The 26816-nt window shown below is 43.9% G+C and overlaps 1 protein-coding gene across 6 annotated transcripts in view; it reads left to right on the forward strand.

The window, feature by feature from the left end:
* TENM2 (teneurin transmembrane protein 2) overlaps positions 1-26816 on the forward strand; it is a 1283414-nt gene that overhangs the window by 1215934 nt on the left and 40664 nt on the right. For 5 of the 6 annotated variants that reach the window (XM_003900492.5, XM_021940246.2, XM_021940241.2 and 2 more), the window contains 8 exons: positions 2696-2957; positions 3713-3980; positions 7499-7642; positions 8161-8410; positions 15849-15869; positions 19171-19403; positions 20919-21073; positions 22266-23140. In XM_003900492.5, coding sequence (XP_003900541.5) covers positions 2696-2957; positions 3713-3980; positions 7499-7642; positions 8161-8410; positions 15849-15869; positions 19171-19403; positions 20919-21073; positions 22266-23140 — 2208 coding nt within the window. The remainder of the gene's footprint in view (positions 1-2695; positions 2958-3712; positions 3981-7498; positions 7643-8160; positions 8411-15848; positions 15870-19170; positions 19404-20918; positions 21074-22265; positions 23141-26816) is intronic. The other variant, XM_021940242.2, reaches the window with a different exon arrangement.

The raw sequence follows: 26816 nt of genomic DNA on the forward strand, positions 1-26816 counted from the left end.
TTTTTACCTTTCTCTGGCAAAGAATCTGGCCTGATTTTCTTTCTAATGCCCTAAGGTAGCCTTAAAGGCAGTTTCAACAATTACCAGCCCCCAGGAGCACTACCTTCACTCTCCCACCTCTGAAACCCAAACAAGGAGTCTAAAGATTCATATCAAATCTTCAATATTCATGAAATTTCTGATATCTCACTCATACATTTCTGTAGCCAAATCTAATTATTTTAAAGCACAGGATGGCAGATGTGTGCCTTGCAAAATTACTCTGGCCCTTGTTCATTCTTAGAAGCCAGTGTTTTTTGTTGTGGTGGTGGTTTTTTTTTTTTTGAGATGGAGTCTCGCTTTTGTCGCCCAGGCTGGAGTGCAATGGCACAATCTTGGCTCACTGCAACCTCCGCCTCCTAGGTTCAAGCGATTCTCCTGCCTCAGCCTCCCAAGTAGCTGGGATTACAGGGCCCGCCACCACGCCCGGCTAATTTTTGTATTTTTAGTAGAGACCAGGTTTCACCATGTTGGCCAGGCTGGTCTCGAACTCCTACCCTCAAGTGATCCACCCACCTCGGCCTCCCAAAGTTCTGGGATTACAGGCGTTAGCCACCACGCCCAGGCCAGTGTTCTTGAAGAACTGACATCCTTCAGTCAATTGCTCTGAAGTCCCGTAAGACAACAGAAGAAGACATTGCTGAGTCCTTGATTTGCTATTTGTCCCTTTCTTCTGCATCCCTCTCCACTGCTTCCTGAGTAATTATGCCCCAAGTCCACTTCCCAGATCATCTATCCAACCTCCTGGATCAGTTACTCTTCAGCTTATTCAGGTTGCAAAGCTGTGGAAGTCACAAGACGTGCTTGGGAATGCTCTGAGGAATCCCACAATCTGTTGCATAGTGGCATGTGCCCCAAATATTCATGTTGATTCTACCGTGCCAACTAGGAACAATTTGACTTCAAGACATTTGACTCTTTTCTGTACTCTATGCAGAACTATCCCCAGCAGTGTGCATGCCCAATAAATAAGCACATAAATAAAGTAATTAATAAGTAAACTATTGTGCTGTACATGCTCTGATATTTATCTTAATATTCATATGCTCCCTGTTCATTCACATTTACTGAAAAACACCAAATGTGTTACTAAGATTGGATGAAACCAGCAAGTCAAGTATATTTTTACCGAGTTTTTACTGCGATCCAAGTACTCTTAGCTGCTGGGGATTCTGAAGGGAGCAAGACAGACAGCACCACTGCCCTCAAAGAGATGAAATTCTAAGGCCAGGTGCAGTGGCTCACACCTGTAATCCCAGCACTTTGGGAGGCAGAGACAGGCAGATCACAAAATCAGGAGATCGAGACCATCCTGGTTAACACGGTGAAACCCCGTCTCTACTGAAAATACAAAAAATTAGCTGGGCGAGGTGGTGGGAGCCTGTAATTCCAGCTACTTGGGAGGCTGAGGCAGGAGAATCGCTTGAACCTGGGAGGCGGAGGTTGCAGTGAGCCCAGATCGCGCCACTGCACTCCAATCTGGGCCCCAGAGGGAGACTCCGTCTTAAAAAAAAAAAAAAAAAAAAAAAAGAGAGAGAGAGAGAGAGAGATGAAATTCTAGAGGTGAGGTAAAATAAGCTTAAAATTAGGACACTAGTCTCTGTTAACGTTCTTGTTTTCTGTTAATTGGGGAAAAGCTACCTTTATTCTACTTTACAGGTAGTATACCTCCATCCAGCTCTTAAGGAACAAACAGAAATATAGCTTAAGAACCATTGTCAAAGAAATCAGCCACAGAGCAGAGACTGATTAGAAGAATGCTGTAATGAGCTCCTCCCTGTGTCCTAACGTAGTATTGTTATGATTACACTATTTATTGAACACTCTATTAGCCTAGGACTGTGCTAAGTGCTTTACACGAATGGCCAGCAACATTTTCTGTAAAGGCCCAGACAGTAGTTTAGGCTTTGCTGGCCATGTGGCTTGTCACTAACAACTCAGCTCTGCCATTACAGCAGGAAAACAGCCTAAAAGATATATAAACAAATGGGTATAACTGTATGCCGATGAACCCTTTTTTTTTAGTCTCATTCTATCACCCAGGCTAGAGTACAGTGGTGCAATCTCGACCCACTGCAACCTCCACCTGCCAGGTTCAAGCAATTCTTCTGCCTTGGCCTCCTGAGTAGCTGAGACTACAGGCACCCGCCACCACGTCTGGCTAATTTTTGTATTTTTAGTAGAGACAGGGTTTCACCATGTTGGCCAGGCTGGTCTTGAACTACTGACCTCAAGGGATCCATCCACCTCAGCCTCCAAAAGTGCTGGAATTACAGCCGTGAGCCACTGCGCCCTGCCCAGTAAAACTTTATTTAGCAAAACAGGTGGTGGGCCGAATTTAGCTCATGGGTCATAGTTTGTTGAGCTCTGCTCTACACTCGTGATGTTTCACTCTTAGCCATGCCATGTGTATTGGTGTAATTATTCCCATTTTACAGATGAAGAAACTTAGGCTCAGAGAGGGTTAGTAACTTGCCCATTGCCACTCAACTAGTAAGTAATAGAGCTTGGGTTCCAGCCCCGCCTGTCTGTCTCCAAAGCCCATGTTCTCCTCTGTGCTCTGGCCATCCCATGGCCATCAGGGGAGGAGGAGAGGCATCCTGCTTTGTCTAAAGGTGAGTCTACCCTCTCATCAGCTCATTTACTCCCTCTCCAGGTTCGACCTGATCGCCAATGGAGGTGCTTCCTTGACTCTACACTTTGAACGAGCCCCGTTCATGAGCCAGGAGCGCACTGTGTGGCTGCCATGGAACAGCTTTTATGCCATGGACACCCTGGTGATGAAGACCGAGGAGAACTCCATCCCCAGCTGTGACCTCAGTGGCTTTGTCCGGCCCGATCCAATCATCATCTCCTCCCCTCTGTCCACCTTCTTCAGTGCTGCCCCTGGGCAGAATCCCATCGTGCCTGAGACCCAGGTAGGAATGGCAGTGCCGGGGCAGGACTCTCAGGACTTCCCTAACCAAAACCAACTGGACACTGCCTCTCCCCGAGTGGACCAGAAACTAATATTATAGGGGAGTGAAAAAAGTGGGAGCATAATAAAATTTATAGCCACCAGAGATGTAAGTTTGAATCCCTCTTGGCTGTTCTGCATGTTTGCAGATAGTCGTTCAAGACTTTGGCAGTCATCAGAGCTTTTAATAAAATAAAAACAACATACATATGTGCAACCCACCTGCAAATTGCTTTTTATTCCTGTTAGTTACAGAGATACATGATAAGAGGCACTTTAATGATCTACATTGGTATTACGGCAGAGGGCATATTATATTATTGCCTCCCTGTTGCTTTATACGGATTGTCAGTGGAAGTTGTAGGTTCATATAATTACAGCCTCTCGTGGCCTCCTTGCATGCAGCTAGCAATAAAGCCTGCTGTTCTTATTTACATCTTTTGCCAACAGTGTGGTTTTTCAAAAAGAAACACAACAGTGACCAAGAATAATTATTAATCCAAAAATCATAACCTCAGCCCCATCACTCTATGGTGGAGGATAAAGTTTTTGTTGTTGTTGTTGTCGTTGTTCTTTCTCAGTGGTGGTAAGTGGTTCTTGCACCCATATAAAATGTGATGCCTCAGTGAGAGACATAGCAGACTGAGAGTATCAGGGTTACAGTTCACCTGCACAGGTGTGTTTGAGGTGTGTATCTGCCACGTGTTTCCTCTCCAGGTTCTTCATGAAGAAATCGAGCTCCCTGGTTCCACTGTGAAACTTCGCTATCTGAGCTCCAGAACTGCAGGGTACAAGTCACTGCTGAAGATCACCATGACCCAGTCCACAGTGCCCCTGAACCTCATCAGGGTTCACCTGATGGTGGCTGTCGAGGGGCATCTCTTCCAGAAGTCATTCCAGGCTTCTCCCAACCTGGCCTACACCTTCATCTGGGACAAGACAGATGCATATGGCCAAAGGGTGTATGGACTCTCAGATGCTGTTGGTATGTTTTGGTTTCAACCACTTATTGATCAATGGATTTAGTCGTGTGTTAATTCGACCCATATTTATGGAGTTCCAAGGATATGCCAAGCACCATTCCAGTAGATAAGGACACAGTGGTCAAGAAGACAGATAAGATTCCTCTTCCATGGGCTTTACATTTTGGTAAGGTATTGAGATAATAAATACAAATGAAACAAAGAAATATCAAAAAGGATAAGTGCTAATAAGAAAATAAAAGTAAATGATCTATATTGGGAAGGAGGGGCAACTGTGGCGAGTATTTAGGGAAGGCTCCTCCGCAGGGCAACATTTAAGCAAAGACTTTAATGACAAGAAGGAACCACATGAAAATCAGAAAAAGAGGATTTCAGGCAGAGAGAAGAGCAGGGTGTGTTTAATAGACAGAGAGAAGGCCAGTGTAGCTGAAAAGGAAAGTGTAGTGGAAAAGGAAAATATTCAAGATGATGGGAGAGAGGTGGTCAGGGGCTAGTTCATGTTCCAGACACAGCACTTGTAAATGGCACAGAATGCCCCTGAATAATCAGAAAACAGGGTTTGAGGAGATCAGAAAGCCACATGCTATGTTCCAGGGCTTTGTCTTTTGAAGGAATCACAATTCCCTCCTTACGAAAGATCTTCGTAAGAGAAGGGTCCTACCGTTATCAGAGTTGTGAGCTGTAGATTAATCTTAACCTACCTTGTATCTTCCTACATGTAGAAAGCTATCTAGGAATTAATCAAAATCCAGAATCCTGTGTTCTCTTCACCAATAGTCGTGTGTATTTTAAGAACTGTAAAGATAAGTTACCAAAGTAAGAAACTAGCACCTCAGAAATTTTCACTATAATTGGCAGCCAATGTTTATCAGACTTTCCCTTCATGCAGAGAGCATTGTGCTAAATCCTTTGTCTTGGGTAACCTCTCAATAACCCCTCAAGTAGGCACTCTCATAACCCCATTGTGCATATGGGGCAGGAGGGAAAGGGTAAGAAATTTGCCCAAGATCATGCCACTGACAGGTTACACCTGCTTAGGATACAGCCCTGGGTGTCTGCTTCATCAGTAAGTGGAGTTAACTTAACCAAGATAGTAAGAAGTTTCCAGAGTAACTAGTGCATTTAATATACAACACTGGCTAATCAAATATATATATATATATATAAAATATCTGTCTTTAGCTAATATCAAAATGACAGCCAATATCAAAAAGTAGACTAAATATTGTAATGCACTTCCATATACTCCAGCGCCTACCATTATCAACTCACGATGAGGCCTCTTTTTTCATACCCCCATCCACTCCCCTTTCTCCTACATTTTTCTGAAGCAAGTCCTAGACATCACATCATTCAATCTGTAATATTTAAGAACATATCTCTAAAAACACTCTAAAAATATAAAAACAATATCATCACAACAAAAAAACACAATAATTCCCTAAAACCATCACATAGCCCATCATTGTTCAATATTTCAATTGCCTGACAAATACCATAAACTATTAATACTTTGTCTCAATATCCCATTAAGATCTACCTTTTGCAATTGGTTGATTTCTCTTAAACTGCTTTTTAAAGTTCTTTTATCTTTCCTTATCTTTCTCTCTCTCTCTAACCTTCATAATTTATTTGTTGAAGAAATTGGGTTGTGTGCCTGTAGAATTCCCCATATAGCGTGGTTGGTTGGTTGGTTGATTGATTGGTTGGTTCTCGAATTGCGTAATAATGGATATTTGGCCTGTTCCTCTGTTCCCTATATCTCCTGACAATTGATAGTTGGGCTTTGAAGCTTTCTCAAGTTCAGGTTTGATTTTTTGATTTTTTGTTCTGGCAGAACAAGGTGATAGGTGGGGCTGTGTCCTTCCGTCAAGAGGCACCTAAAGTCAAGTTGTATATTTTTTAGAGATTTCAGTAGCCATTGATGTTCATTGCCTAGTCTGTCCGGTCATTAGGGATTGCAAAATGATATTTTAATTCTATACTTCCTTCTTCATCTATTAGCTGAAATACTTCTAAGCAGAGATGCTTTCTCCTTAACTACTTGGTTATTTAAAGTACAGTTCAAATAGGAAAGAATAGATAAATGTTTGATTATTTCCCTTTATTTACTAGTTTTCAATATAATGAGTCGATTCATCATCCAGTGGTGGCAAATTAATGTTTCTTAAATACCATTATGAACTCGTGGGCCGAAACGCATCTAGTATGTTTCAATCCATTGAAGTTATTATCCTCACTAATGGCCAAATGGCCCCATCTTTGGTCAGTGGGCACCTCTTCAAGCTCATTCCCAAATCCTTTTGACATGACCCTAATAGATTTTGATTCCTTCCTTGCTATCTAGTATGATAAAGTAGGCTGGTGTCATTGTGTTCATTTCTTACTCCAGCCATTTCTTCCAGAAGCCCTGATTCCTTTTAATGAGAAATAATATATCAAGGCCACAAGCCAGGCACTAGCAATTCTCTTTGCTGCTGGGGCTGGTCATTTGGCCTTTGTTTCTTGGCATTTTCAGAGGACAAGCTAGGAAATATATAGGGTTTTTTTAAAGATAAAAATGCATCCCCCATTCGTATTGACACTTCTATATCTCAGGAATTTTTTAAAGCTGCAGAGAATCCCCAAAGGTGACACACATAGTTAAGAGTTTAATGCAGTAGGAATAGCAATAATAACAATGCCTCATATTTCTAGACCAGCGTTCCAATTAAAAATGTATGGCATCTCAGCGCTTCATCTCATCTCTCCTTACCACATCTGTCTGAGAAATTGAGGCTTCACTTAACCCATTTTACACGTGGGGAAAATGGAGCCCCAAGGAAGCGTGAGCTTGGAGCCAAGCTAGGACTAATGTCCTTCATTTCCACCTCTCTCTCCCATTTGTCCATGTGGCAAATGCAGCATTTTTACAAACAGCTTTTGGATTCTGTTCCCCATTGAATCCCCATGTAACTGGCAGGCTGTACCCCTGCTGGTGCCTGCCTCTCCTGGCACTTTCTGGAATCCTGAGTGAACACATCAAGTGTCTTAATTTACACAAGCTATTGCTCCCAGAATCTCCATGTCAATGAGCCAGTACCATCCCAAAGGGCTTTCTCCTAGTAAGTGGAAATAAATGACACACAATATAATAAATGCATGCCGTGAACAGCAGGCTGAGAGAAACAGTCTCCTGTCCATCTCTAAAGGGGAATTGTGTCAGGTTTTCAAATGATTCCTTTCCTCCCTCCATGTCACCAGGGTCATTTTTGAAAGCCAGTCGTTCATTGGAAAGGTCTTTCCATCCCCACAGAGTACTACTGTGTAAAGTTTCAAGGTTGAGTTCAACTCAGAAATCTGAATTTAATATTGTAGAATCACAAGGAGAAAAGCAATCAGCCTGCCTCTTTGAGTGAGTTTTTGGAACAGAATCTGTATTACTGCGAACACGTGCTTCTCATTCTTGCTACAGAGCTCTGGAGTAATCAAGTAAACTCTCTCTTTTCTCTCGCTCTGCCCCACCCCGTTTATCTTTCAGTGTCTGTCGGGTTTGAATATGAGACCTGTCCCAGTCTAATTCTCTGGGAGAAAAGGACAGCCCTCCTTCAGGGATTCGAGCTGGACCCCTCCAACCTCGGTGGCTGGTCCCTGGACAAACACCACATCCTCAATGTTAAAAGTGGTACGTGAACACGTCTTCTTTCCCAGCCATAGCCTTGCCACTTCTCTGGAACGTTGTCTCTTTTCTCAGCATTTAAGTGGTCACACCTCCCCTTCCCTTGGTCATTTTTTCATCAAGTGCTCAAAATATGCATAGATTTTCCTACCTTCTCCTTTTATTTTATTATTTTTTTAATAGAAACAGGGTCTTGCTCTGTCATCCAGAGTGTAGTGGAGTGGAGCCATCATAGCTCACTGCAGCCTCAACTTCCCAAGCTCAAGTAGTCTCCTGCCCCAGTCTACCAGGAAGCTGGGATTACAAGCTTCTTTAGTTATCCTCCCAAGTGTCATTTTACCCAATGCCACAGCATGTGGGGTCCACCTCCCCCACTGCAGCTCTCTCCACATCGTGAAGAAGTTGGAGAGCTCCTCAAGCACTGAAGATTCCTAATTTTTCTCTTCCCCTCCCTCCCAGTTGGCCAATACACGTGTCTTCCCCAGAGGGCTTCAGTAACCCCTCCCATTCTCCAACGCCCACAGGAATCCTACACAAGGGTACTGGGGAAAACCAGTTCCTGACCCAGCAGCCTGCCATCATCACCAGCATCATGGGCAATGGTCGCCGCCGGAGCATTTCCTGTCCCAGCTGCAACGGCCTTGCTGAAGGCAACAAGCTGCTGGCCCCAGTGGCTCTGGCTGTTGGAATCGATGGGAGCCTCTATGTGGGTGACTTCAATTACATCCGACGCATCTTTCCCTCTCGAAATGTGACCAGCATCTTGGAGTTACGGTAAATGGCCATACAGGCAACCTTCTGTTGCTCTCTTGCCCCCCATAACTCCTGAGTTTGATTGGGTAACTGGGGCCGCATTTGGGATTCTCTGGAGAAGATATAGTCCTTGTGATCCAAAACTTAGGCCCAGAGTCAAATAAGGAGGTGAGAGAAATGCTTTGTGTATCTATGAAAAACCATACACAGATTTGATACAATAGTCAACAACTGACTTACAGACAAGGCTTTTAGTCTCCAGACTGGAGAACAACTGAGGCATCTTTTATTTTTAAGAAGCTCTGTAGACATACATCAAAGTTTGAGAACCACTAATGTTCATTTGCTAATTCAAAATGTTGTATTGAGCATCTCTATCTGCTAGCTCTCTATAAATTCTCTAGGTCTTTGCACATTCACTAGGATAGCACTCCCTTTACTGTGTAGGCTTTGCTGTGTAATTTCTGGCCAGCCTAGGTAGATTCCTCCTGCCCATTGCTGGCTACTAAGTCTGAAGGCCAGACCCCTCTGTTCTGGGAAAAAACTGACCCCTAAAAGCTCTTAGACATGCTCTTGCCAGGAAAGTTGATTTCAGACCCTCAACTCAGGAGATCTGTAATTAGAGAGAGAAATAAGATCTATAAGAAAGGGGCAAAATTTCATTCAACAAATATTTGTTGAATGTATACCATGTTCCAGGGGCTTTCTGACTAGAAAAAAAAAAAAAAGTGGGGTCAAAAAAGCACCTGTTGTTGTGTTTGTGTTCTGATAAGGAGCCACAGACAAAATCATGTGGGCAAATAAAAAAATAATAATCTCCAGTATCCTTAATTGCTTTAGGGGAAATATAACAGAGTAAGAAACAGGAACTGGGGGACAGGGAGGGTACATGGATAAGGAGGCTACGTAAGAGGAATTAGTTGGAGAAACCTCTTGTACTAGGTGATGTTTGGCTAGGATCTGAGTGATAGACGTCAGCCATGGGGAGATCTGGGGAAAAGCACTCAGGCAGAGAGAAGTTGTTCAAAAGCCCTACACCAGCCAGTAGCCTGACTGATTTAAGGACTGACAGAAGCCTAATGTGGCTGAAGGGTGGTGAGCTCAGGGAAGGGTACCTCAATGCATCAGAGTCTCACTAACCACTTAGACAAGAGTACATTGTATTTCAATGAACAAGCAATGGAGGTTGAAGTAGGGAGTGGGGTGGAATTGATATGATCTGATTTCCATTTTTTTTAAAGATGACTCTGGCTATTGTGTGTGGAGTAGACTGTAGGACTGCAGGAGTGGAGGCAGGAAAACCCATAGGGAAGCTGCAGCGATTGTCCAGGATTGGGGCAATGGTGATTTGAACCAGAATGGTAGCAGAAGAGAGAGGAGTGCTCCAATTAGTGTCCAATTAGATTTTGAGATAAATCTGATAGGATTTGCTGATGGATCAGGTATAAGGAATGAACAAAGACAGAAACGAATCAAGGGCCCTGCCTAGGATTTTGGCCTGACAAATGAGTGAATGATGGCATCTTCTGAAGCAGCCTCAGCCTCTCTCCTAGAAGGAGCTGCAGGTTACACTTGCATTTGAGAGTCTCTGAGGCCCCATCTGGGAGAAATATCAGTGGCCTGCCCCCAGCAACTGCTGCTGAGCATTCTTGGGAGCTGAGAGTGTGCCAGGGACTGAGAGGAGTAAAAAGAGAGGAGAAAACAAGAGCTTCACCCTGAGGAGGTTGCAGCCTCAGTGATCCAGTGGGCACGTATTGAGCATGGAGGTGAGCCAGGCATGTGCTGGGCTCTGCGGTACAAAAGGGGATGAAACACAGGCTCAGAAAACACCCATGTGAGCATGAGAGGTAGCACCTGGGGAAGTCAGTGCAGTTCAAGCTGAGCTGGAGGACCAAAGGCCAACCATCATGGAGATCCAGAGACAAGCCTGGGGTGGAGGAGGGGGCATGGTAACCAGAGGATGAACAATGAGAGCAAGAAGGAGACACATGGGAGGAGGCCAGGTAGCCTTCACACTGCCAAACTGGCGATCAGACAAATCACTTCTCCTAGACTTACCCATCCATATAGATTCCCTTCCCAAGATGTTGTTTTTGTTTGTTTTTTTAATCCTAGGAAAGCCTCCTTTTCTCAGGCACCCTGTGCATCAGAGAACCATGGGAGAAGGCAGGGCAGGGTGGAGGTAGCACTGTGCTTTACCATTGCCTATAGGAAAAAAGGGTGGAAGTATTTCATCTGGCCCTTGTAGTCTTCCACATCAGGCCCTTCCTCCTTTGTCACCATTCTTCCTGCTCAGAGGCTAATCAGCCCTCACTTGGTACAGTCCCACCTCCAAACCTCCACTCTTGCTGCTTGCTCTGCTTAAAATACCTTCCCTACCTAATCTACCACATCACACCCACCTGCAAGGTGCAGCGTCAGGGCCCCCTCTTCCATGTAGCCTGATTTCCCCAGCAGAAGCCATTCTCACCCACCTCTGAGTCACTGCACTCTCTGATCTTAGAGTTGATGCCACTGAATGCCTTGTTGTCATTATGTCTGTGTAAGTCTTTAGGGCCCAAGCATGTGAACTTCTGCAGGGCATACCCCTTGGTCATCTTTGTCCCTTTAATGCCTAGAGGAGGTCCTGGCCCACACTAGGTGCTCAAGATAGGTTGCTTAAATTAAAGAAAATGCAGACCCATCTCCTCTCTCTTGTTGGAGTTATCCCTGACTCTATGTCTCTCAAGCTGTGGAGGTCACAACGTCAATGATGCAAGCTAAGGGCCCAATCAGAGCAAGTCACGCCATGCGCACGTGGTGACATTAGGACAGCTTGAGGCGGAATATGGCTCCCAATTTCCCTCGACAGCTGTGTGATTTTTTTAACTGCCTTTAGCCTTGTTCTTACTTTCATCAGCCAGGTACCCAGAGCCGATTAGAAGTTAAGCTTTTACAAGAACACTGGTTTTATTCTTCTTTTCTTCCCACTACATACCTGAAAACAAAGGGCTGTCAATCCCCTCTTCAAAACAGCAACCAGCAGAGGGAGGGAGGGGGAGGAAGAGACCTGTCTTGCTTATGTCTTTTCTCCATTGTGAGTTGGCAGCTGAATGATTCAATTTCGGGAGTCAGTGCCCGTCCCTATCTCGCTTACCCACCCCAGAGCTGAGCCTCTGAATTGGGATCCTATTGAAATGTTTCCATGGTTCTCTCGCTATCCTTCCCCGTTCCTCCTTCCTTTGTCTCAAAACATGCAGGGACAAGTTCTATACACTTAAATAACTTCTGATGCTACAAAGAGCCTTCTCTTAGGTAAAATGGTTATCATCTGTGTGCTCTGATTAGGCGGACATTTAGGACATTTTTCATACTCCTTTCCCATAAAAGCCTGATATCCCATCTTTACTCGTCCATTTCCCACCACCCTTTCCAAGTGGTCTCAGGAAAACCTAAGCCCCCGGAGCAGAGTAAATTTGTCAGTCACTAACATTATAGGGAGAATTTCTCTCACAGAAAAATCTTTCCTCCCTCCCCAACTTTAGAACATCTTAGGAATTAGACCTCAGTATAAGGCAGTGAATTACATGGGATGGGGGACAGTATCTCTCTACCTTTTTTTAGCTTAGCTCCTTTTAATGAACATAAGAATCTCACATTTTCCGTAATTTTTGAAATTCCAATTCTTTTTATTTTTTAAACATAAAGTAATATTATGATATTAAGCATGCTTTTTTCCAACTAAACCGCTTCTGCATGTTGAAATTTTGATGGTGCTTTCAGCATGGAGTCAAGGGTACCATTCATTACAGGAGACCTTCAGAGAAGGGACTTGTCCAACCCAGATGTGTTAGTACCCGGTAGGGGGAAAGTGGGAGCCTGGGAAGGTGGGCAGAGCCAGCAGACATTGGAAGGAAGCGTCACCAAGGACAAGCTCTGCCTGAGAGTTTCAGCCAGGACAGACCCTGCTTGATGACCAGGTAGACTCTTAGGGAAGACTATGTGGTTCCACTCAAAGACCGGAAATGCTTTTCCTGTGTGGTCAGGCTTTGAAAATGGGGGTCAGGAAAGAAAAGTCATGAAGCACTCAATCCAGAATAAAAGTAAAAACAATGTCCCCATAAAATTTTGGAGACTGATTGGAACTATTTTCAAAGCCTTTTTAGCAAGGGTAGAACCCAGATTTCATGAAGCCTAACACTAAGACAATTTCAGAGACTCTCCCTAAGAAGAAAAAAATAAAATTATAAATATGAAATGAGAAATGAGGCCAGGCACAGTGGCTCACGCCTGTAATCCCAGCACTTTGGGAGGCTGAGGCAGGCGGATCACAAGGTCAGGAGATCAAGACCATCCTGGCTAACACAGTGAAACCCCGTCTCTACTAAAAATACAAAAAATTAGCCGGGTGCGGTGGCGGGCGCCTGTGGTCCCAGCTACTTGGGAGGCTGAGGCAGGAGAATGGCGTGGGCCCGGGAGGCGGAGCTTGCAGTGAGCTGAGATCGCGCCACTGCACTCCAGCCTAGGCGACAGAGCAAGACTCCGTCTCAAAAAAAAAAAAAAAGAAAAAGAAAAAGAAATGAGAAATGAAATGGAATATTTAGGATGAGAAAAGAAACCCAAAAACTTGCAAAGTTTAGAAAAGCCAATTCTATCACAAACATCACAAAATCCAGACAAATAACCTAATATTTTTATTAATTATCTCCTGTAACACTTCCACAATACACGTTTTTCTATACTTTTTGGCTGCATATCTTTGATCATCTTTTAATATCACAGTCACTTTGTAATTTCATTATCTATAGAAGTGACAGAGGAATTTTCAGTCTTTCCTCTAGTAGGGCTGATCAAAATTTGTTTCAGATTATTGATAAATTAGAAAACTTTCTTTTGTGTTCATAATTGATTATTGGTGATGTGTAAATCATTAGAGTTATAAAATTGGGGAAAATCTTTATCAAGTTTCCTTTGTAATATCTCTGGGCATTTCAGGTTTTCCTGTGGAGTGAATAATCTAAATAATATTTGAAATGATGCTCATTAACCAGTTTGTCATCGATGTCCTTGTATTAGTGAAATATGAATTCTACATGGGGCCTTTTACTCTCTGCAATGATGTTAGACAAATCAACATGGTAGGGAAGGAGCACTCCTGAAAGACATTCCTATTCAAGAATGGCTAACAACCATTTAGCTGGGTGCAAAGGACTACGAGCCACATGAGTCATCCTCCTGAAACTAAACCAAATGTACTCCAAGTCAACTTCTCTTTCGTTAGAACAACAACAACAAAACAACCCTGTGGCTACTCCAAGTCCACCTTCCTCAAGGGGAAAATGTGGCACAGAGAGAGCTGGAATGAAAAAAGACAACAGTCTCCACGGATTGTAGATTTGTCATTCTGAGCAGAACATGAGGGATTGGAGAAGGGCAGGATCTCCCCTTCTCTAAGGGAAGCAGCCTCATTCCTTGCTTCCTTCACTCAAGAACCCATTTTTCCAGCCCTAACTCTCTCCTGGGCCTTCTACTAAGTACCTGCAATTCAGAGATGAGTGAGTCATGTCCTATTCACAAAGAAGTGAGGGGGACAGGCACACAAACATAAATCACCAGACAGCATGATGGCAGCCCTGAGAGTCAGGCTGAGAATGCCACAAGAGACCCTGAAGGCTTCGCAGAGACATCATTGAGACTCTACAGTGTGAAGAAGAGCCAGTGCATCTCAATTCTCCCATCTGAAACACCACTTTTTCCTCGAAGGGCTCACCTAAAGAGTCTGTGGTATTAAAACCATGCACACAAAGCCTAGGCCTATCCCTTGTAAGTAGGACATCTGAACCCAGCTGCATAGACTGACTTGGTGATGCTGTTATTCTGGTTTGTTGCCTGCTAAGCACCCAGCCTGCTGTGATCCTGCACTGGAATAGCAGTGACCTCAGCCTTTCTCCAAAGCTCATATTCATATGATCATTCAGGCTCTACACTCTCCAACGACTTGATCCTTCACCCCTGTCCTTCTCCTTCCTCCAACATAGATCTTATATTAATCAACTGAAAGCAGATGTTCCTAGGAAAGAAGTAGGTCAGGTCTGCAGACCCAAATCCCATCCAGTATTTTTACAAAATCTTGACTTTAAAAAGTGAAATTGATATTGCAATAATTAAGAGCCAAATATGACTACCACTGGTGGCAGATAACATTTCACTTTCATTAAGCAATATAAAATAGACGCAAGAATTCCCGGCTGCCACCCTGACACACCAGGCTTTGCAGAATGAATCTTAAATTGCACTATGTCAGTCAGAGCTCAGGAGTTATCAGCATCATTTAATTAACTTTTTTTTTTTTTTTTGCAAAAACTAACACATTGGAATAAAATATAAAATTGTAATCCCTGTGCAAACCCACCACTAATGATGGCCCCCGGCAGAGGACTGAGCTACACCTGAGCAGAAATCAGGGCATTAAACTCTCTTTGTCCCTTCCCTGAAGCCTTCCTCCTCAACTGAAAGGAAAAGAGGGGTTAGGGGTTTCTTCCACCTTGGCCTAGAAGCCTCGAGAACAGGAGTCCTTCTCCTTACTTGAGACCCTAGCATCTTCTCGTCTCTGGCACGTTAACTTTCAGCCACTTTCCTATTGAAATTGAATATATTTCTTCTCTTAAAACAACAACAAAATTTTTACTAATTCTCTGATAAGAAATGATAACTGGAGTCTTTGACTCCAATTCCAAGAGGATGTTATTACCTATAAATTTCATTGTGGACCTTATTGCAATATTGGACGTTACCGTTTAGAAAGAATGCATATTTGGGGTCCCACCCCAAGTGAAAAGGGGACAGTGAAGGTGACATGGAGCAGGGAAAGGAAGTGGTTCAGAGTCTCAGGGTTCAACAGCCTTTGCCCAACTGCAGTAGGCTCTGACCAGGGTCTCCCTCTTGGGTGGGAGATGCACTAATGAAATGCACTAATGAGATACCGTGAAATGCACTAATGGCAACTAAGTGGTACAGGTGTCACCATCCTCCCTCCCACACTCAGAGTGGACATTACAAGTGAGTCACAGTACTCTTTATAGCTGATATTAAATTTGGCTTCAAAATCCTTCTACCACCACACTCCCAGTAGCCATTACTGGTCAACACATGTTGGCACCCAAAACATAACGTGTTTGCCATCCCTTCCTTAGTCAGGAGGCATATTTCACCTATAGAAATCTGTGTCTTGTGACAGTCACATTGCTGATGAGAGAATTCAAGCTTTCTTGTCCAGATTGTCCAATGTCTGGGAGGAGTCCAAAATCAGGGGCACTTCTCAAGCTATTGAGCCAGGAGTTGTCAGTTACAGGGGAAAAAAGAAAAAGACTGCCTTTTTTGGGCCCCTTTATACGAGAAACAAAAATGTTATGTTTGCTTTATCATCAATTCTTCCGCTAACTGTTTGTTCTTTTTTCCTTTCTGTTTTCTTTCTATAAAGAAATAAAGAGTTTAAACATAGGTAAGATGAAGAACTCTTTCCCATATAATTTGATATGGTTCGTTTGCTTCCTTGTGTTTGCTTTTTTTGTTTTGTGCTTCTTGTGTAATGTTGTATATTTTTATGTACCAAATATAGTAACTTTTTTATGTGCTAATTGTGTGTTGTGGATATGATAAGCTTTAGCAATTATGAAATGCAGTCAAAAAGCAACCAAATAAGCTGACAGTAATTAGAATTTCCGGGAGATTCAAGTGCAAGATAATGAACCCTCAGCGAACTTTTATCCCGACTGCTCAGTGCGGTCCATAATTGGGCTAAACAGTTGAGGCAAACTCCTGGCTTTTATAAATGCTGGACTGGGTTCACAAAAGCTTTAATGAACTGGAAACGGGTTAAAAACTCATTTTCAACTCATTAATGATTTTTTCCCCTGGATATATGGTCATCTTTAAAAAAAAAAGTTAATTGCCAATCTGCCGGTCAGAATGAATCCAACAGTCAGATGCATTGAGAATTTTCATGGAGTAAAATCACTTTTCAATAGTTTGAAGGATAGAAACCAAGTATTATTCACCAAAACCGCCTTGATCATTATATTGATCCAAGGTTATCATTTAAAACCACACTAGGACAATTCACAGATAAAGTGTAAAACACACATACACGTGCATTCACACGTGAACTGTGCTGAAATGGAGATAGCATGAACTTTCTTAAAGAAAAGTCACCTTATTTTTATTCAGAAGAAGAGAAAAAACAAAGCAATCTATACCACTACTCAACGGAATGCTTCTGCTCACTTTTTGAAATGAAACATGGACAGCTTTCCTTCATGATGTTAGGTCAAAATTAGACAAAAAGCAGTCAAATTGCATAAGATCATAACAGTGAGTGGAAAGGCCATGCATTGAAAAAGTCCTCTGCTTTCTCCTCAGGCACCCCAAAACCGGCTGGTTATAGGCACCCCATTTGAGTCAAATTTTAAAAATAAGTAGAAATGCCTTGGAAGGACATTTTTCCAGGAAATTCACCAACCTCATGTGATCTTTGCCACAGCCACAGGTGTGGAGGCATGGCTGTCCCTCTGACCTGAGTTTTTCTGCAAGCATCTTAGTGAAAATAGGCATGAGATCGTAAGGAAGAATGGTCTCCCCAAGCAAGAACTGACCTCACACCCTCCATTGCCTGCTCTTCTGCCAGAGCTTTTGAAAAGCCTCCTCAAATCAGGCTCCCTAGAAAGTCCAAAATTAATTATCTCTCTCATAGATAGGCACAGATGTGCAATGCCTTCATCCTTCTGCCGATCATGCCAGCTACTGTTCATTCAGTAACAGAGTGCAGCATCTAATTAAAAAATGGCATGAATTTTTCCCTTTCTGCCCTAATTTGTTTTGCATATATAGATAGTCTCTAATGACTTAATAGCCAAAAAACAAGAAGAAAAGAGGAAAGGAAAGGAATGGAACCCAGGTAGTCTATGTTTTAGTTATCTGGGCTGGAATTTCAGAAAAACTTTGACTTCTAGTTCAGGGATGTGTCTTAATAGCAACCTGAATAGAAACTGGAGTGAAAGGTGGTCTCAACTCAACACAGATTGTTCCTAAAACTAGCTTCCTAGTTCTTTTTTTTTTTTTTTTTTTCCTTAAATCAGAGAAGAACCCAAATGGTGGTGTTTTAATTAGTAATTTACTAGCTAATGTCAACAGGACAAATGCATCTAACACTGTCATCTCTCTCACCTTCCCTCCACCTCTCCCAGCCCCTGTTCTCCCATCACCCCAACGTAAAATTGAAAAATAATAGGAAAAGGCTGGTTGCATGGCTTACACCTATAATCCCAGCACTTAGGGAAGTGAAGGCAGGAAGATCTCTTGAGGCCAGGAGTTTGAGATCAGCCTGGGCAACATAGTGAGACCCCATCTGTACCAGAAACAAAAAAAAAAAAAACAGTTTTTAATTAGCCAGGCGTGGTGGCATGCACTTGTAGTTTCAACTACTCGGGAGGCTGAGGTGGGAAGATCACTTCAGCCCAGGAATTTCAGGCTGCAGTGAGCTAGAATTGTGCCACTGCTCTCCAGTGAGACTCTGTCTCTAAGAAAAATAAAATAAAATAGCAGGGAAAAAAAGGGGGGGCTGTGCTCATTTCAAAACATAGTCTACCACACTGAGGCAGAAAGGCAATTATTGCTTGCATCCTAGAGGTGGTGATTGTAATAACCAGTAGAGGAATAACATAAGCACCTATTCTGGTCCCAACCTCAAACCAGTGACAGGTACTACAAAGGGAAGAACTGCAGGGTTTTGAGCCAGAGGGAACATTAGCAATATCCAGTATGATTGATTTAATCCCCCAGTCCCCCCCCCACCCAAAAAAAAGCTAAGACCTGACACAGTCAAATGACTTAACCAAGGTCACCGCCAGCTGGGTCAGAATTGAGTTTTGAGTTTCCTGTGTTTTAGCCCTGAGCCACTTCTACAAGTCTTACTCTGTCCTAGTTAGCCTCACACAGGGCAGCTAGACACATGGCAGTGGAAGCAGCCCAGGTCTCGGAGGCTCACGCCTTCCTAATATACTTCACACATACAAAGGTATTAATCCCCTAGTGTGGCTGAGGGCCCTGGCAGACCCTGACTCATGCCTGTGACCTCACTGTTACCCAGATTTGAAAAGTGCATCTCCTCTCCCAGTAATTCAGATTCCAGACACAGTACCAGCAAGATACCCACATGTCTTTACACTAAATGCCAACTTTATCCATATCCACACTGAAGAGCAGTAAAGAAGCAAGCGCTGAGCCTGGAGATTGGGAGTGGTTCTGGGGTGCTTCCCATGATAAAATTAGGAAAACTCCAGGTTGCCCTAGTATTAATGGTCTAGTACCCTGGAGGCATAGGATAAAATGAGAACATTGTCACATGGAAGTGTTCCTCTATCCCACTTGAGAATACACTAAGTCCTTAAGGGGAAATTAAGGAGACTGCACACACATGGACTGTAGCTGGTCTTGAATAACTATCCTGCTAACAAAAACAGGATCGGAGTGGGAGCTCTCGTACTGGCTAAATGAAGCAACAGTTGTTTAGCATGGTGGGAAATGAATTCTCTGATCAAGCATAAGGAGCATAAGTCCAATTAGAAGTAGCTAAGAATCATGATGTGTTAGAACACTGAGTCTGATGTTAGATTCTTTCCAGTTCACTAAAGTGGAAAGACACTAGAGAAGGTAAGCGTCTTGCTAGGATTTTTGTCATTCCTTCGATCTAAGAAGCCAGCTCCATAGCCCCCTCCTCATTTCTCTTTGTGCTTCTCCTACTAAAGCAACAACCCGGCACACAAGTACTACTTGGCAGTGGACCCCGTGTCCGGCTCGCTCTACGTGTCCGACACCAACAGCAGGAGAATCTACCGCGTCAAGTCTCTGAGTGGAGCCAAAGACCTGGCTGGGAATTCGGAAGTTGTGGCAGGGACTGGAGAGCAGTGTCTGCCCTTTGATGAAGCCCGCTGTGGGGACGGAGGGAAGGCCATAGATGCAACCCTGATGAGCCCGAGAGGTAAAGGCCATCAAGGAAGAGTCCCCCGCCCCAGATAAAGCTTTGCCACCATCTTGGCTTTCTTCTTTTCAGAACGTAACTAAGCCCAACAGTCCAAAACACAGCTTTCCCTATAATCATTTAATCAGATAGATTGCTTTGGTGTGTGGATGGGTGTTTAAAAAGAAAACCAATCATGAGGTCAGGAAATCGAGACCATCCAGGCTAACACAGGGAAACCCGGTCTCTACTAAAAATTACAAAAAAATTAGCCGGGCGTGGTGGCGGGCGCCTGTAGTCCCAGCTACTCGGGAGGCTGAGGCAGGAGAATGGCGGGAACCCGGGAGGCGGAGCTTGCAGTGAGCCGAGATCACGCCACTGCACTCCAGCCTGGGCAACTGAGCAAGACTCCGTCTCAAAAAAAAAAAGAAAGGAAAAAGAAAACCTTAGTTATTTATTTATTTATTTGAAGTAAACTTTATCATGCACATAGGCTCCAAATGGAAAGTGAAGGGGATTGTGGCTGGAGATTTCTGACGGCTGCCAGTCACAGAAAATCAGAGGAAATCCTGGCTCCATGAGCCAGAGTGCCAGCTGTGTGGGCTGGAGACAAAACAAAGCCCAGCTGGGGGCCTCTGGCCACGCCCAGACTTTCGTGATAGACAGCAAATGTGTATGAAGTCTAAAGTGCACTGCCTCACATGTTGTAATGCCCAATAAATGATAGTAATTAAGAATGGGTATAATTTCCAGGAGTCCAGGATGGAGAAGTTCTGGGAACCCATGGGTCTCTATTTGAAAAGGACTAAAATTACTTAACATTAAGGAGCAATCATCTGAGAGTCCAACTCCTGTTAGCATTTTTAGCTACTGTGAAAGCAGCAGGGCAGCATGGATTAAGGAGGCAAAGCCTTGTACTTGGGCACTGGGGCAAAGACACAAAATAAATAGAAGCCATATCTGTGCCTTTCCAGCCCTGCTGCAACAGGGGAATGCTAGGCCGCAGTGGCCCCCTGGGGCATTGAAGTGCTGATTGGCGTCAGGCTTAACTGGGAATACTTCCTAAAGCATACACCTTGAATTAGGAGTTTGTAACTACAAGAATCATAGTTTCTCAACCTTACTGCTGCAATCAGTTGTGAAGTATATTTAAGTAACTTACTACTAATAATGTTTAGGGTAATGAACTTCAGAAATAACTTCTTTTCTAAAGAGAGCAGATGCAAAGTTATTTCCTGCTTCATTCATTTGCAGCCTTGGTTCATTTACAGCCCAAGAAGCATGCTTTCATCAGTTGCAGGGAAGAGGGTGGTGATATAGCCAGCACCCTAGGAGCTATACAAATCCCAGCACAGTGCCCATGAGAAAGGATCTTGCCTTAGAAGGCTGAGAACCACTGCTCTGAGGGTACTAATCAGTTCCAGTAGGGTCTCTGGTCTAAGCACAGAGTGCTCAGCAAGGCATCTCATCTCCCACCTCTACCCCACAATCCTACCTCTTTCCAAGAGATAAATCCACGCTGCTTGTCTTGCTCAGGTATTGCAGTAGACAAGAATGGGCTCATGTACTTTGTTGATGCCACCATGATCCGGAAGGTCGACCAGAATGGAATCATCTCCACCCTGCTGGGCTCCAATGACCTCACTGCTGTCCGGCCGCTGAGCTGTGATTCCAGCATGGATGTAGCCCAGGTGAGACTCTTTCTTACTTCTCTTCACTAAACGACACCTGCCTCTTGGCCTGAGCTTCTTACCTGCTTCCTGATTGGTTTGGAAGTGGAATAGGAAGGGGAGATACAGATACAGATCATGGGGTTGTTTGGAGAAAGCCTGAGACGAGCCGAACAGTAAGATGGAATGGAAAATGTCAGATAGGCATGAGAGAAAGAGAGAGTAAGAGAGAGGGAAAATTCTGTTAAGAAAAGTGCAGCCAGTGACATACTCCAGCCGTGGCAGATTACAGGGTAGAAGTTGCTATGTAATTACCTCCCTTCTCCATCATTATTGCAGGTTTGAGAATGTACTGTACAGTGTTATATGTCAATCAGAACTTCCCTGTTAATCTGAAATGATTGCATCCTCACTATATAAACCTTTACTTTGTGCAGTAGTAACTAAAGCAGAGCCCTCTACAATATCACCCAAAGTGTGTGTTTAGTTTGGGCTCTTACAGAGGCAGAGAACAGAGGCTCACTCAAATGTACAGCATTTGTTCTCAGACAGCCTGGAATATACGTTCAGCCTTTCTACAACGGCCTTTTCAACCCTTGGCCAACCTCATAAATTTCAGCTCAAGTTCCACAACAGACAACTTGCTACTGAGATTTTTATTTCAAATTCCATAGAGGAAAGATGTGTTTGGTTCAGTTTATTTTTTAACGCAGATACTCAAGTTGTAGTTTGCTGGCGAGCCTGCACTTTGGCTCCCCTTTGATCAGAGCCACCTTCCAAGCCACATGGCTCCTTTTTGTGAATTAGATACAGGTGCCACCTCCAAATGAATATAGCTTCCATAGGCATCTGCTTGGAGAGCAGAGTATGGGCTGGATGGCATGGTCTCTTTTGTAGTGAACTACCTGTGCAACCATATATGACAGCTCTGATGCTGGTCCAACCATCTGGAGCTGAGAAGCAGCATCATAGGTAGAGCTGATGGCCTGTTCTGGTCATGGCAGGTAACATGGTAGGAAATATATGTTACATTATCTCTTCTTCTCCATCACACCCACTCATGAGCAGCTGGTTCAATGAAGAGCATTTCTATTACAGTGTGTTATTAAAAAGCTGTCTTTTTTCCTAGATACATAAAACCAGTAAGTGCCCTACAGTTAAACGTTGGACATATTAAAGGCTGTTCTTTAATCTGATACCATATCATCAACAGGTTCGTCTGGAGTGGCCAACAGACCTTGCCGTCAATCCCATGGATAACTCCTTGTATGTTCTAGAGAACAATGTCATCCTTCGAATTACTGAGAACCACCAAGTCAGCATCATTGCAGGACGCCCCATGCACTGCCAGGTTCCTGGTATTGACTACTCACTCAGCAAACTAGCCATTCACTCTGCCCTGGAGTCAGCCAGCGCCATTGCCATTTCTCACACTGGGGTCCTCTATATCACTGAGACAGATGAGAAGAAGATTAACCGTCTACGCCAGGTAACAACCAACGGGGAGATCTGCCTTTTAGCTGGGGCAGCCTCAGACTGCGACTGCAAAAACGATGTCAACTGCAACTGCTATTCAGGAGATGATGCCTACGCGACTGATGCCATCTTGAATTCCCCATCATCCTTAGCTGTAGCTCCAGATGGTACCATCTACATTGCAGACCTTGGAAATATTCGGATCAGGGCGGTCAGCAAGAACAAGCCCGTTCTTAATGCCTTCAACCAGTATGAGGCTGCATCCCCCGGAGAGCAGGAGTTATATGTCTTCAATGCTGATGGCATCCACCAATACACTGTAAGCCTGGTGACAGGGGAGTACTTGTACAATTTCACATATAGTGCTGACAATGATGTCACTGAATTGATTGACAATAATGGGAATTCCCTGAAGATCCGTCGGGACAGCAGTGGCATGCCCCGTCACCTGCTCATGCCTGACAATCAGATCATCACCCTCACCGTGGGCACCAATGGAGGCCTCAAAGTCGTGTCCACACAGAACCTGGAGCTTGGCCTTATGACCTATGATGGGAACACTGGGCTCCTGGCCACCAAGAGCGATGAAACAGGATGGACGACTTTCTATGAGTAAGTGGGTTTGTAAAGCATCTCTGAAGAGCCCTTCCCTTGTTCTAGCTGGCATCAGGACTGGTCGTTCGTGTAGCTTTTTAAATTGCTTTGTCATGTTGTCTTTCTAACTTTAATGATGTCTTATGGCCTCAAGATATTCATGTCCCCTCTCCCTGACTCTAAAATGATTTGCTCTATTGGGTCTCTGATATTGAGCATCCTCCCTACTAGAGTTGGGAATTCCTGTTGCCTGCTTGCCGTTCAAATTTCAGGGTATTGGACATGCACAGCACCTAGGAGGTAAAGCGTTGATTAACTTTGCTGATTATTCATGCTTGCCATGGGTGCGGAAATTAGAACCTAAAAGGCAAGATCCCAGTGGGGCTCCTGTAATTTGCCAATAGGTCCAGCAACACACTTGATTTCACAGACGGTAGATAAACTCTGAATTTCCTCCTTAGCAGAAGCAGATCGATACAGATAAAGCGTTAGGTATATTAAAAGATGCGAGAGCTGGTCATATTTCCCCTAACAATTATCTCATACTTAATAGTCCTGACGCTTGTTTTGCAAAAAGCTGTTTTTCCTAGTTCCTGCAGGCAGTTCTTGGTCAAAGTGCCTGCTGCTATAGGTGCTAATGGTGGGATGCTGGTAGGAGGAAGTTACTAGGCATGATTCTCCCAATGGCTGGCTGATACTGGAGCAGAATTTATAAATATCTGGCTCTCCTAGGTGATGAAGGAGTGTGTTAACCCCTACGTACTTGGAGTCCTTGCTTGCTTTTTGTCTGGATGCTGCTGCTAGCAGATAATGTAGTAAGTTAGGGAGAGTTGGCACAGAGAAAAATAGGGGACAACAGGGAGAACAGAAAACCTCATTGTTGATCATTCCTAAATCCAGCAATGTTTACTTCCTGCTTGTATGCCAATGGTCTTGGGAGAATGTAAAAGGAAGCTGTTGCCACCTGCTGGATATTTGCTGCATTGCAGAAGAATTGCTTTCCCTGGTTCTGACTTTCTTCTTTGGGCAACTCTTTCTCAGACTTCTGAAGCATCTTAATACCTTCGGGACACTGGGGGTTTGATCAGACTTCACCAGCTAGTGATTCTGCCCTCGAGGGTACCATCTGAGTGCCGTCCTTGGCTCTCACACCGAGTTAGATTGAAGCTATACACTCACCCAAACACCTCCGGGATTTTCCTCTTCTGAGGAAACCTCTTTCTGACAGTTTCACCCGAAGACCTAATGCATTTCAGAAACAATTTGTTGGCTCTCCTGAAAGAGGGGAAAAAGCATCATTCTCAGGGAGGCCAGCCTGAACTGGGCCTGGTTTAGAGACTGCCATAAAGAAGCTTGGGCTCAAGTGCATCCACAGGTCTGAACTCTAATAATGAAAACATAGGCATGATTCATAAATGTGTTTTAAAATGTTCAGAAGTTACATTGAAACTGAATGATTTTTTATCTTAATTTGATAAGCTGCCCTTTTTTTCAGAATGTTGATAAATCCAGTGACCACAAATTCTCCATTGTGGGGTTCAAATGTATAAGGTTTTCTTTTCTACCTAAAAAGATGGTGAGTTCTTTTTGTTCGATGGCACTTTTGGCACATCATCAGCCAATTGGCAGACGCACAGCCAATTTAAAAATCAGACACAACTTCACCTCCTGTCAGGGGAGTGCGGTCAAGACCAACACCGCATAGCCTTAGCCAAAACTTTAGAGAAAGCGTGATGAAGAAAACCACACAGAGGCTGTGAGGCTACTAGAAAACAGTCTGTCCTGGTCAGGAGCGATGCCTCATGCCTGTAATCTCTGCACTTTGGGAGGCCAAGGCAGGAGGATCACTGGAGGCCAGCAGTTTGAGACCAGCCTGGCCAACATGGAAAAACCTCATCTCTACTGAAAATACAAAAGTTAGCCAGGTATGGTGGTGTACACCTGTAAGCTCAGCTACTCAGGAGGCAAAGGCACGAAAATCACTTGAATTCAGGAGGTGGAGTTTGCAGTGAGTTGAGATCACGCAGCTGCACTCCAGCCTGGGTGACAGAGGGATACTCTGACTCAAAAAAAGAAAGAAAGAAAGAAAGAAAACGATTTGTCCTTCAATGAGAGCTTCCTTAGGGGGATTCCTCTCTTCCCACTCTGTTATGGGGGCAGGTAACAAATCCCCCTGTAGGTGGGAAGAGTGGCCATATCTTTTTTTCTGCATAGAACATGAGGTAGAGAAGCCATTTATCTACTCTGTTGTCACAATGACTGTGTAAATATGGATTTGATTATCCCCATTTTATGGCTAAAGAAATTGAGGCTCAGAGAATTGAAGCGACTCCCCTGAGACCACACAGGGAGTTGGTAGTGAAGCAGAACTGGAATACAGATCTCCAAGCCCAGCTTTCTTTGTATTGCACACCAGCGTCATAAAGCAGGGCTATGAATGGAATTTGTAACTCCACCTTCAGACTCCACATGGGAACTGTTCCGGAATTTTTGGGAAGATGTAACTCAATAAGGCCATCCCATCAATGACTCTGGAGGCAGGAGAGAGAGAGAGAGGTAGGAAAAAATAACCCTATCAAATCTTCCTGGACCCATTTTATAATCAGCCAGTTCCAGAAACTTCCAGGACATCCAACCTGGGAATTAAGATTTCCCCAGATGCAGGCCGTTGGGTCTTGATAGAAGAAGTATCCTGATCTAGTTACATCCCTGAGGGAACTCAGGTTTTCAGTCTTTCCCAAAAGGCAGCATCTTATACCAGAAAGCTCCTGGGTCTTAGCATCAGGATGACAGGGGTGAGGAGCCTTTCTCTGCCGTATACTTACTGATTGACTTTGGACACATTATTTAACCTCTCTGAGCTTCAATGTCTCATCTGTCACATGGGTATAAAAATGCAGATTAACAGGAGCCCTGTGCTAATCCACTGAGATAATACGTTTTTAGAAATTAGCAAAGCACTTGTCATATAGAAGTTTAACTCAGAGTATAGGCTAATGGGATTTTAGAGGAATTATTAAGCACACCTCTGTCTCCTTCCTACCCTTCAGGTTTCACTCAACTAACTGTATAGCGGTTACAAGAGTCAGACAGATAGAGACTTATTTTGGAAAAGCAGAATTAAAGAATGCAGCTTGCACATTAGGTCTTTTTAATACCTCACTTTGCATTTCTCCTGCTCTCTTCCCACCTCCCAGTGCTGCCTGCTGGTCTCCCATCCCCTGCAAGAGCAGAGTCTGCCATAGCAAACTGGGGGCTCGGTGGGGCAGAAAAACACATCACCCTTGAAGAGAGGTCCTCTAGAAGAGAGAAATGATAAAGAGCCTCTTTAGTCATGTTCAACTTCTCCCAATCCAGCAACTGGGGAAGGGGTAATGTCAGATCAAAGGAAAAGATGGAAGTTGACTTCCCATGGTGTGGGGTTCAAGAGTGATTTTACAGAATAAGCTGCCATGCAACTCATGAAGGCTGGAATGGGCCCCTTTAAAAATTGCCTTTCTCTCTCGTCTTTGTCCTGGGAAGTGAAGAGTTAGGCAGAAATGGAGCTGATACGGAATGCTCTTTGGAAACACTATCATGCCTGCTAAGTTCCCAGACTAGGGAAGGTCCATCTGTATTCCTGAAAAGAACAGTACTGTCCTTAAAATTACACTTTCTACTCTCTATACTCTCTCTTTCTCCACTCTCTCCCTTC

This window comes from Papio anubis, chromosome 5 (genome assembly GCF_008728515.1).
Source record: "Papio anubis isolate 15944 chromosome 5, Panubis1.0, whole genome shotgun sequence".
In the NCBI taxonomy this organism is placed as follows: Eukaryota; Metazoa; Chordata; class Mammalia; order Primates; family Cercopithecidae; genus Papio; species Papio anubis.